This window comes from Elgaria multicarinata, chromosome 1 (assembly GCF_023053635.1).
Source record: "Elgaria multicarinata webbii isolate HBS135686 ecotype San Diego chromosome 1, rElgMul1.1.pri, whole genome shotgun sequence".
NCBI classification, from domain to species: Eukaryota; Metazoa; Chordata; class Lepidosauria; order Squamata; family Anguidae; genus Elgaria; species Elgaria multicarinata.
In genome coordinates, this window is record NC_086171.1 from 214,123,249 (window position 1) to 214,136,051 (window position 12,803).

The window sequence follows — 12,803 nt, forward strand, 5'->3', positions numbered from 1 at the left end:
TTACGTTTTGTCCTGATAGGTTGTGCTTTTTTTGTCCTGATAGGTTGTGCTTTTTATACAGTATTTTGTATTGGTGCTTTTAACCTGTTGGTTGTTTTATTATGGTTTTGGTTTTTGTGAACCGCCCAGAGACCTTCGGCTATTGGGCGGGATAAAAATGTAATAAATAAATAAATAAATAGGTCATGACGCATTGCCAGCTCCGCGCAGATCAACTGCAGCATCAAAAGAAAAGAAACAAAACAGACATCCTTTCAGTGCCCTCTGCTGGCCAGACTAGCACAAACCAAGAAGCAGCAGGCACAAGGTTCCTTTTGTCATAAGAACGTAAGAAGCGCCATGCTGGATCAGAACAGGGGTCCGTCTAGTCCAGCACTCTGTTCACGCAGTGGCCAACCAGCTGTCGGCCAGGGACCAGCAAAGCAGTGGTGTATATAGCAACTGGTGCATATAGGCTGACTGCCTTTGATACTGGAGGTAACACATGGCCATCAGGATTATGAGCCATTGATTGCCGTCTCCTCCAGGAATTTCTCCACCCTTTTAAAAATCTTTGAGGGCTAAAGCTGCACATAGTTTTGATATTTTATTGACTTTAAATTTTCTATTGGTTTTAACTTAATGGTTTAATATTTTTAGCGGAGTACATTATTGTTTTATACTGTTTAATTCTATTTGTATGCCACCCTGACATCCCAATGTTATTTCTAAAATGTTTTTAGTAAATAAAACCATCCAAATTGGTGGCCATCGCTACACGTTGTTCAACTCTGTGCTGTGTGAAGAAGTCCTTCCTTCGATCTGTCCTGAATCTCCCACCAATTGGCATCATGGGATGATGACTGCATTGGGTTCTAGTATTATGGGAGAGAGGGAGAAAAATGCCTCCCTACCCACTTTCTCCACACCATGCAGTTGTTGCAGCAAATCCCCTACTGCACTATTTATTTATTTATTTAAAATATTTTTATCCCGCCCTATATCACTAAGATCTCAGGGCAGCGTACAGATAAAAACATACAGTATAAAACAATAAATATACACAGTTAAAAACAAATTAAACCATAATCCAAGTTAAAACAATATATAATTTAAAAGCAATAGATGCAGTTATGCTGCATCTATGCTGGTTGGGGGCTTCTGGAAGTTGCAGTCCAACACATCTGGAGAGCACCAGACTGGAGAGACTGGCCGGGGGATGATGGGATTGTAGTCAACATATCTGCAGGGCACTAAGTTGGAAAAGACTGAGGCAGAAGCCACATGGCCTTAGCACCAGCAGCTAGCTAAGGAGATATTCAGCCTCTGCTTTTCAACGTATATGAAACTTCGTTCCTTTTCAAAGTAATGAAGGAGCTAGCGTAAGAACTCTCAGAACCTTTGTCTATTATCTTAGCAAAATCATGGAAGACGGGTGAGGTGCCGGACGACTGGAGGAGGGCTAACGTTGTCCCTATCTTCAAAAAGGGCAAAAAGGAGGAACCTGGGAACTACAGACCAGTCAGCCTGACATCCATCCCTGGGAAAATTCTGGAGCAGATTATAAAGAAGTCAATCTGTAAACACCTTGAAATCAATGCGGTGATCACTAGAAGCCAACATGGATTTGTCAGGAACAAATCCTGTCAGACTAATTTGATCTCATTTTTTGATCGGGTAACCTCCCTTGTAGACTGTGGGAATGCTGTGGACGTCATATATCTTGACTTCAGCAAAGCTTTTGACAAAGTACCGCATGACATTCTGATTAACAAACTAGCTAAAAGTGGACTAGATGGAACAACTATTAGGTGGATTCACAGTTGGCTACAGAATCGGATGCAGAGTACTTATCAATGGAACCTTCTCAAACTGGGGAGAGGCAATGAGTGGGGTACCACAGGGCTCAGTCCTGGGCCCAGTGCTCTTCAACATTTTTATTAATGATTTGGACGAGGTACAGGGAACGCTGATCAAATTTGCAGATGACACAAAATTGGGTGGGATAGCTAATACCCTGGAAGACAGAAACAAACTTCAAAGTGATCTTGATAGGCTGGAGTGCTGGGCTGAAAACAACAGAATGAAATTGAATAGGGATAAAGACCAAGTTTTACATTTAGGAAATAGAAACCAAATGCACAGTTACAAGATGGGAGATACTTGGCTCAGCAATACTACAAATGAGAAGGATCTTGGAATTGTTGTAGATCACAAGCTGAATATGAGCCAATAGTGCGATATGGCTGCAAGAAAGGGAAATGCTATTTTGGGCTGCATTAATAGAAGTATAGCTTCCAAATCACGTGAGGTACTGGTTCCTCTCTATTCGGCCCTGGTTAGGCCTCATCTAGAGTATTGTGTCCAGTTCTGGGCTCCACAATTCAAGAAGGACGCAGACAAGCTGGAGCGGGTTCAGAGGAGGGCAACCAGGATGATCAGGGGTCTGGAAACAAAGCCCTATGAAGAGAGACTGAAAGAACTGGGCATGTTGAGCCTGGAGAAGAGAAGATTGAGGGGAGACATAATAGCACTCTTCAAATACTTAAAAGGTTGTCACACAGAGGAGGGCCGGGATGTCTTCTCGATCCTCCCAGAGTGCAGGACACGGAGTAACGGGCTCAAGTTAAAGGAAGCCAGATTCCAGCTGGACATCAGGAAAAACTTCCTGACTGTTAGAGCAGTACGACAATGGAATCAGTTACCTAGGGAGGTTGTGGGCTCTCCTACACTAGAGGCCTTCAAGAGCAAGCTGGACAACCATCTGTCAGGGATGCTTTAGGGTGGATTCCTGCATTGCGCAGGGGGTTGGACTCGATGGCCTTGTAGGCCCCTTCCAACTCTGCTATTCTATGATTCTATGAAACGGCTTTACAATTTTTACCCTAATCTTTTTCTAACCACAACTATTGAGCTAGCTTATGCTGACAAATATCAATTTATTTATTTCATTTCTATACCACCCAATAGCTGAAGCTCTCTGGGCGGTTCACAAAAATTAAAACCATGAAGAGCATAATAAAACCACCAACAATTTAAAAACAATTTGGCCAAGGGCAGCCAATGTGCCGACAGCCCAGCAGCCTAAGTGAACGCAAGACTCCAGCAAGGATCTCAAACTATTACTGCTTTAAAAGAGCGGTTTCCTGGTTTTGTAGCATCTGCACTCAAGGTGGATCGGTGTTGTTCTCTACAACTAGCGTGCCCTTCCATACGCGGGGGGCTGTGTAAACGCATACCCAGCACAGAATTCCACAACCCGGGAAGAGTCAGCTTCCGTTGACGTTCTAGTCCATGTGGCGACACAGAAATGCTGAGAATAAGATCTATGAACTGCTCCCTCTTCCCAATTATCATTTTAAGTGTCCTCCTGCCAGCTTCAGTGAAGACAGAATTGCTTCCGCTTCCTCTTTCACTCAGTCTGGCCATTCCGAATTCACACAGGAGGCAAGGCTCCAATGCAACACTTCTCTTTCCCCCTAAATCTGGCCACAGGAGGAAGCCAAAGGAGCGCTGCCCTCACGCCATTCTCCCCTGCATACAGAGCGTCTCGGGCAACAATGGCTTAACCGTAACCTAAACCCATGTAACGGCTTTATCAGCCACGCTTTCAGCAACACCGGGAAAAATTCTACATCAGCGGTGTGATTGGCAATGGAGACTCTCCCTTTGGCAAGGAGGCACCAGAAAATACGGGATCCTGCGAAGAAGTCCTTGCCCACCTGGTTGCAAATACTAGACAAATCCGTCACAGCAGCTAGACAGGTAAAGACCAGAAACAGCCCAGACGGCTTCAGGTGAAAGTATTTGAAAGAGAGGCCATGGCTTTTCTCTTGCGCAGGAAGTAAAAACTGTCCGCCCGTCCCCCAATCACTAATTTTCAAAGTATTAGCTGACTAATAGGTGTGATGTAGTTTTGTTTCAATGATTTTATTTTAAAAAATTAAAGACCTCCATGGCACAACTTCTTCTCAGCACAGTTAAGGGTTAGTTTTAACAATTACAATAGAATTACAACCAATAAATTCAAGAAAGAAAACAACCAAAAGTCTAAATTTCAGCAAATAATAATAAAAAAAGGATCACTTCAAACTAGATTTTTTTAAACCTTTTTTTTAAAAAAACAACAACCCTCTTTAAAGTTGCCAATGGACTATTATATTGGCATTTTATTTTCCCGCCATCTAACACAATGCAGGAAAAAACCAGGAAGTGCTGAGAATTATTTTTTTTTAAAAAAAGAGAAGTGTTCTGATACAAGGTATACAGATGAGGTAATTTACAACACAGATGTTGTTACAATCTGCCATTTCCTTGTGCCCCCAACCTCACCCCACCCCTCAAAGGTGTTGCCTGCTTGGGCAGTGAAACTGGCATAAGTCCAGAGCAGTTGCATCTATTGCTCCCCCGAACCAGAAAACCTTCCACCCTCATCTTGTTGTTTTAAGGTTTGATGGTTACTGGGATTCCACCTTCCGGATCCCTCGCCAGCTTCTAACCGGCGATCTTTTGCCCCACGCGTCCGCATGGAAACAGAAAATAACGAGACACGAGGGGGAAATTCATCGCCCGCTTCAAAGTCCCGCAAAGGTTCCATGCTAGTGCAAACATAGACACAACTTCGCCGCATGCTGCACTGCTGAGAGTCATTTGAGGAGGCCAGCCGAGACGGGGGCCGCTTTCGTGGACGTGCCCCGACTCACCTGCCAACAAGAGTTTCCAGCAGCGGACCAGGAATAAAGCTACGACTGCACGAACCCATGAGTTGTTTCCCTCTTTGCAATGAGACTTTCCAAGGAATGGAGAGAAAACAGCTCTTTCTGAGACTGGTTCCTACTCAAACCATAGCCAGCCCCTCCGTGACCACGCCAAGCAAAAAAAACCGAAAGGAAATTTGAACAAAACAGGAAGGAAATACATGGTTACCTAACCCCAATCCAAAAAGTTGCATATATTATTAAACTCAAGTGATTGATGCTCCCAAGACAAGCTGGTGAGGCTTCCCGAAGGCAATACGCCCCCTTGTAGTGGCTGTTGAATGAGGAGGTAATCTTGAAGGGGCTGATGGGCTTTTTCAGTCTCTCTTCCCATCAGTGGTTTGAATTCGGCGAACAGCCGCCGCCGCCGCAGCACACAGAGGTAGCCACCCACCTCCTCCGTCTTAAAACCCCAGCGCTGCCACAATGTGGAAGGAAGAAGTACGCCGAGGATCCGTTTTTGTTCCAGGCGAAGCTTTGGCTTGTGAGATGCTTCCTGTAAGGCTTCTTAGCACTGACTGCGAACCACAACCGAATCCGTGCAAGGTACAGACATGTGAAGGGAAACGCAGCCTGAGCCCCCAAGCCCGGCTTCGTGGTTTAGAGGCCGCAACTGTATATATATATATATATATATTTAAAAAAGTGTGACACTGGCCTAGCGAGAACCTCTGCACAGGCAACTTAAACCTAAACCCTTTGATAAATTAAAAAATTAAAATAAAATCAATGGTTTATTTACAGCAAGGAATTCCAACACTAGATATTTCAGCAAAGGAAGGACACACACACGCACACACGCACACATAGGCAGATGCCCGCCACAGTTAAGATTTCTTACAGGTCTACCATTTCGCTGTTTCGCTTTTTAAAGTCACAGGTTGCTTGCTCTCCCCCCCGCCCTCTTCTATTTACAAGAGTGTGAGCTAGGTAAAAAAAAAACCAAAATAACAAACCAACAGACAACAGCATGTCTCACCACATGGCACGTGGGAGGAAGAGTGAGTGAGTGAGTGAGTGAGTGCCCCACTCCAGTCTCCATGGCCTAGTTGAGGAAGAAGCAACCAGCCAGAAGACACACCCAGGGACAAATCCATTTCCAGAATCCCAAACCAAGGAGCAGTCCGTGGGTCTTGATGGAGGGGAGAAGCAACGTCTAGGGTTTGCACAGTGCTAGAACCACCGAGGTAGCAAGTGGGCTTCCTTCGGATTGACAGGACCTGGAGATTTCTAAGGGCACATGCAAGGGAGGAAAGAGAGTTGGTGATCCAGGTGGCTCACAGGAGAAGATCCAATTCCTACAGGAAAGCTACCGTCTTGCAGGCCTCGACAGCAGCTGAGATGGGTTACTTGGTGAATATGAACTCCTCCCACACCATCATTCAGGTAAGACACGCAACACGGCGGTGTCGACACAACCATTGCTTAAAGGCCCTTGTCCCTCTCTGCTGCCTGTGAAGGACTGTGAAAAGTCCCCCTTGATTTTCATCCCAACATGGCATCAGCCAGCAGAAGGGAGGGAAGGAGAAGCGCTCACCGGCAAGAAATCAAGGGCAAAGGAGTCAGAGGATCCTCACTTCAGGTCTTAAGTGATAAAATGGGAGGCGGTGGACACGGTGGGGAATGTATCCATGAAAGACTCCATCTGTGGGTTTTGTCTCTGAGTTACGAAAAGTTCAAGTAAAAAAAAAAGGGGGGGGAAGGGGACTGGCCTATTTTTTTTTTTTTTATGACTGAACTACTATAAATCCACAAGCAATTGTTCAGACATCGCTCCTCCAAAGCATCCATCCCCTCCCTTCCCACAATGCCGGCCACGACATGGCTGCTGTTGTCCTGGGGAGGGGGCGGAAGAGGGGCCTCGGCCCCAGCTTGGCTCCGGTCAGGCATCTAGGAGATGGGAGGCCGTCCTCTACTGCTGGGCTCCCGCGGCAGCTGGCACTGGCATACCTAAGGTGTTGGCAGCAGCAATCACAGGTGAGCCTGCTAGAGGTCCAAGGGGCGAAGACGTTGGCACTGAAGAAATCCCTGCAGGGGAAGGAGAAGAGGGTGGTTAGAGGCCAGGCGGGGCCTGCTTTACCCACGAGCACAGGGCCACCAGGACTCAGTGTCCTGTTTCTCAAAACCTCCCGCCTTCTTGGGAGACAGTAACGAGGCCTGCTAAGCTTTATTCAAGCAATAAACATCTCTTCCCACCTGAAGAGGGTCTAACCTCTAGGAACTTTCCCCTAGGCAAAACTATGCAAACTAAGCGAGACAATTGTCCTTTTAAGAAGAATGGAAAGCCCTTTCCCAAGAAGCGTCAACTTCAGAGAGATTAGTTCTGAGGCAGCTTCTGACGGGACGCCAACCGGGCTGACTTTCTCTCGCCTTCTTTTCGCTCCGCCCGTTTTAGTCTGCGGCGTACTCTAGGATAGGCTAACCTGTGCGTGCTCTCTCCTTCGGAAGGATGTTGGCTTCCCACTGACTGTGTATTATTTGCCCTTGACAAGATAAGTTCACCACCAGCTGGTGAAGAGCCCATGAGAGCTTTCTCTCCCACCCCCCACTGGTACAGGCTGGCCTGTGTCTGGCGCAGACTCCTCTACATCAGAGTCTGATTCTGATTGATGACCTGAAACACCTTCTTCCAACCCAGGGGGAGCAGGCTAGACATGACACTCAGCATCTTTAAACCTGTATGGAATAACTTGATGATTTACAACTAAGGATGTGGTCCAACTGCTCTAAAACATATGGAGGCCACTTAAAGCATTTCTTCTGTGATCTCTCTCTCTCTCTCTCTCATATACATCACCACTTGATGATTCAATTGAACAGCGTGGTGCAGCGGTTAGGATGCTGGACTGGGACTACAGGCGTTCCATCTCCAGGCAAGTACCACTTGGGAGTGATTGTACCTTGTTTTGGGCTTTTCAGGACACGTTTAAGGGCAACTGCATGGAAGCCCTCCTGGACTGTCTCACTTCAGAGTGCAGGTCAGGGATGGCAAGAGCCCGAGAGCACCTGAAGCCACAACTGCAGCGAGCCAGACTCACCTGACAACATACTGGCGCTGCTGACTGGAGTGCTACTACCTGGCATGCTGGTCGAACTCATCCGAGCCTGGTCTTTCACTATGGGATCTGCAAACACAAACACACAGAGGACGTCCCTGGGTTAGAGATGGGCTGGACGCACTGGGGTAACTACAAAAGCCGCTCCCTTTGTTCCGTGTCTATCAATCGGACGAGCGCCTCAGCTGTCATTTCTTTGAAAAGAGACACGTCTAGACGCAGCTGGACCCACGGAGGATCAGACTCACAGAAGTAAGGGTGTTCCATGGCTTCTCTTGCGGTGAGACGGGACTGGTGATCGTATCGCAGCAACTTGTCCAGGAAGTCCAGGGCCTCAGGGCTGACCAGGTGCTGATTCTCGCTATGAACGAAGCGTTCCCATCGCTTCCGGGAGTGCCTGCGAGGAAGGACGAACACAGAACACCGAGTGAGTGGCCTCTTCTCGTCTTACTGGTCATACGAATATTTCTGCTAGTGGCCTACGTGCCTTAAAAACGGAAAGCAAAGTTTCCCTATTGTTACTACAGCACTTGTGCGATGCAAGGGGCCTTCGAAAGTACGTTCTGCACAGGGTTGTTTTTGAGGTGCAAATAGCTGTAAGAAAGAAGGATCTGCCTTCTGACAGATCACTAAAGACAATTCATGCTGAGAAAGCCTGAAAGAAAGCCTAGAGAAGAGAAGATTGAGGGGGGACATGACAGCACTCTTCAAATACTTAAAAGGTTGTCACACAGAGGAGGGCCAGGATCTCTTTTCGATCCTCCCAGAGTGCAGGACACGGAATAACAGGCTCAAGTTAAAGCCAGATTTCAGCTGGACATCAGGAAAAACTTCCTGACTGTTAGAGCAGTACAACAATGGAACCAGTGACCTAGGGAGGTGGTGGGCTCTCCCACACTAGAGGCCTTCAAGAGGCAGCTGGACAACCCTCTGTCAGGGATGCTTTAGGGTGGATTCCTGCATTGAGCAGGGGGTTGGACTTGATGGCCTGTAGGCCCCTTCAAACTCTGCTATTCTATGATTCTATGAAAGAGCATTTGCCAAAAGCTTCAGGAACCAAATGCTGAAGAGAACACCTTTCCCTACACTGGATTCTCTTCAGATCTGCAGGGCAGGCTCTTCCCAAGGTGCCTTTTACTAGCCATCTGGCAACCTGAGAGCCTTCTCTGTTGTGGCAACCTGTGCAAAACACCCTCCTTGTGCAGATGCCACTCCCACTGACCTTTCTATAGTTTCGGCGCCAGGTCAAGTTTTCGTTTGCCGAGGAATTTTAACCTGTTATGGGGTGTTTTTTTTAACGGCCTTTTGTTTTATGATTGTACGTTACTGTTTTTTTGAAGCAAACGGACCCAGCTTCATACAGCTTGGAATGGCCCTTAGTCTGAACAAGCAAAGCTTTCCACACATCTGTCAGGGATGCTTTAATGTGGATTCCTGCATTGAGCAGGGGGTTGGACTCAATGGCCTTATAGGCCCCTTCCAACTCTGCTATTCCGTGATTCTACGGTGTCAGAATGCATCATACTAGAGACATGATAGAGGTGTACAAAATTATGCATGGTATAGAGAATGTGGAATGGGAGACATTTTTCTCCCTCTCTCAAAATACTAGAACCCAGGGGTCATCCCATGAAGCTGACTGGTGGGAGATCCAGGACAAATAAAAGGAAGGACTTCCTCACACAATGCATAATTAAATTATGGAACTCACTGCCACAGGATGTAGTGATGGCCACCAACTCGGATGGCTTTAAAATGGGGTTGGATAAATTCCTGGAGGCAAAGGCTATCACTGGCTACTATCCCTGATCGTTGTGTGATATCTCCAGTATTCGAGGCAGCAAGCCTGTGTGCACCAGCTGCTGGGGAACATGGGTTGGTGGGTGCTGTTGCACCATGTCCTGCCTTGTTGGTCACTGCGTGAACGGAGTGCTGGACTAGATGGACCCTTGGTCTGATCCCGCATCAGGGCTCTTCTGATGTTCTTAATGTATTTTAAAGATATCCCGTTCCTAGGGTTTCCTTAATATGCATGCCAAATTTCAGGTGTCGTAGGTTTCACTGTCTTTGGGCTCTAGCACTGATGGATGGGCAGCCAGACACACACGCTCTTTTATTATATATATCTATTGCTCACTGCCCAGGAAGGACAATTTGCAAGTACCTTAATTAATCAGCCAAACCGGAAGCTGCACTTTTTTGTCCATGCCACCCCCCTAAGGCTTCATCTGCAAAGACGTCTACCTGCGTAACTTCAAAGCCATCTCATCTTACCTGCCCAAGATGTCGTTGAAACGGGGGTCAAGCTCTATGTTGTACTTGTCAATATAGTCGTACAAATCTTCTGTCCCCAACACCTTGGCTATTCTCACCAACTGTGAACAGACAGTGCAAGCCAGCATGTGGATGTGTATCGCCCGAGAGACTGAGCTATGAATCAGGAAGTCCCCAATTCAAATCTCGACTCTGCCTATGAACTCAGTAGGGCAGCCTTAGGCAAGCCACTCTCTCTCAGCCTCAGACGTCCCATCTGCAATATGGGGAATAATACTATTGACTTAAGGCCTAACTACACGCGGTACTAAATGCATCACTTGCAGCAATATCATTTTATTTATTTATTCATTTATTAAATCTAAGCGCATGCAGGGCAATCTGGATCAGTCTCACAGTATTCAGGGAGGGGTGATTTCACCCGTCCGTCCCTCATTGCAATCCTGAAAAAAAACACCTGTGCCTTCCTACAGTACAGAGATAGTAAAAAAAGCTCTCATGGACACCAATAGCAGCTTTTATTCTTTTCAGAAATGCAATGGTGAAAGAAAAGTTAAACCTCCCTCTCTCAAAATACTAGAACCCAATGGGGTCATCCCATGAAACTGATTGGTGGGAGATCCAGGACAAATAAAAGGAAGGACTTCTTCACACAGCGCATAGTTAAACTATGGAACTCACTACCACAAGATGTGGTGACGGCCACCAATCTGGATGGCTTCAAAAGGGGGTTGGATAAATTCCTGGAGGCGAAGGCCATCAATGGCTACTAGCCCTGATGGTTGTGCGCTATCTCCAGCATTCGAGGCAGTAAGCCTGTGTGCACCAGTTGCTGGGGAACATGGGTTGGTGAGTGCTGTTGCACCATGTCCTGCTTGTTCATCCCCGGCCAATGGCTGGACTAGATGGACCCTTGGTCTGATCCAGCAGGGCACTGCTGATGTTCTTATGTACAGGCCTGGGACTGGAGCTGCAAAGACTGAGATGAGGGAAACAAGCCCTCTGCTGGCAAACCCACCCACCCCGGAATGTGAGGGTGTGGGGAGGTAGACTCCTGTACTGCAGAGCAGGCTTGAGCCTGGGAGCAGGTGGGAGGACTGAGGAGGAGACTACGTCCCCCCCCCACATGCTCAATCCAGGTTGCAGTTCCAAAAATTGAGGGGGGGGGGCTGTATCCCGCAACCTGGGGAAACCTATACAAATTTGACAAATTGCAGTAGTAAAAATCCACCGCCGGGTTGAGCGTATGCATGCACGCACGCGCCGAGATTATTTAAGAAAAATAAAACAGTCAGTTAAGAAAGACGAAAAACCTCAGTCTGAAAGGTGCAGAAATCCACCCACCCACCCACCCACCCCAATGCATCAAGATGTAGTGATGGCCACCAATCCAGATGGCTATAAAAGGGGGCTGGATACATTCCTAGAGGCGAAGGCTATCAATAACTACTAGCCCTGGTGGTTGTGTAATACTATCTCCAGTATTCGAGGCAGTGAGCCTGTGTGCACCAGTTGCTGGGGAACATGGGTGGGAGGGTGCTGTTGCACCAGGTCCTGCTTGTTCATCCCTGGCCGATGGCTAGTTGGCCACTGTGTGAACAGAGTGCTGGACTAGATGGACCCTTGGTCTGATCCAGCAGGGCACTTATGTTCTTACGTTTCCCTCACACCGTGGTCCTAATCCGGAACACGCTTCCCAACCAGGTTTGGCTTTAATTTTAAAAGGGACCCCTATTTCACTGCCAGCAACACATTTAATATCACATGTACTTTGGTCCTTGCCTTCTGGGGCTGTTGTGAGGATGACAACTACATAATCCACGCAAGCGACTCTGCACGCTTAAAAGAGCTACACAGATGTTTATATTATTTATATTATTATTATTATTATTATTATTATTATTATTATTATTAATAATTCACACATGAGAGGTCTTCCTTATCAGAGAGGCTCCCAGGGCACAAAAGACCAATGCCAAGATGCTGTTTGGTGCGGGATCCAGGACCAAAGAAAAGAGGAGGTATAGAGCACTTAGTTAAAGTATGGAATTCGCTACCACCGGAAAAACTTCCTGACTGTTAGAGCGGTACAACAATGGAACCAGTTACCTAGGGAGGTTGTGGGCTCTCCCACACTAGAGGCATTCAAGAGGCAGCTGGACAACCCTCTGTCAGGGATGCTTTAGGGTGGATTCCTGCATTGAGCAGGGGGTTGGACTCGATGGCCTTGTAGGCCCCTTCCAACTCTGCTGTTCTAAGATTCTATGATATACGATAATGGAACCAGTGACCTAGGGAGGTTGTGGGCTCTCCCACACTAGAGGCCTTCAAGAGGCAGCTGGACAACCCTCTGTCAGGGATGCTTTAGGGTGGATTCCTGCATTGAGCAGGGGGTTGGACTCGATGGCCTTGTAGGCCCCTTCCAACTCTGCTGTTCTAAGATTCTATGATATACGATAATGGAACCAGTGACCTAGGGAGGTTGTGGGCTCTCCCACACTAGAGGCCTTCAAGAGGCAGCTGGACAACCCTCTGTCAGGGATGCTTTAGGGTGGATTCCTGCATTGAGCAGGGGGTTGGACTAGATGGCCTTGTAGGCCCCTTCCAACTCTGCTATTCTATGATTTTAGGTGGTAGTGATGGTCAGCAATTTGTTTGGCTTTAAAAGGGGATTGGACAAAATTATGGAGGAGAGGGCTACATGGCTATTTGTCCTGATGGCTGAGTGCAACCTCCA

At 47.2% G+C, this 12,803-nt stretch overlaps 1 protein-coding gene across 2 annotated transcripts in view; it reads right to left on the minus strand.

Annotated features, from left to right (window-relative positions):
- Positions 1-4,218: 4,218 nt before the first annotated feature.
- The window catches only part of CSNK2A1 (casein kinase 2 alpha 1), a 50,048-nt gene continuing 41,463 nt past the window's right edge, over positions 4,219-12,803 (minus strand). The window contains exons 10-14 of one of the 2 annotated variants that reach the window (XR_010026461.1): positions 10,067-10,167; positions 8,041-8,189; positions 7,775-7,861; positions 6,274-6,764; positions 4,219-5,966 (exon numbers count right to left, since the gene is read on the minus strand). Coding sequence is in view for 1 of the 2 variants with exons in the window: in XM_063147416.1 (XP_063003486.1) it covers positions 6,649-6,764; positions 7,775-7,861; positions 8,041-8,189; positions 10,067-10,167 (453 nt within the window). In the remaining variant the exon portion in view is untranslated. Of the gene's footprint in view, positions 6,765-7,774; positions 7,862-8,040; positions 8,190-10,066; positions 10,168-12,803 lie in introns of both variants that reach the window. The other variant, XM_063147416.1, reaches the window with a different exon arrangement.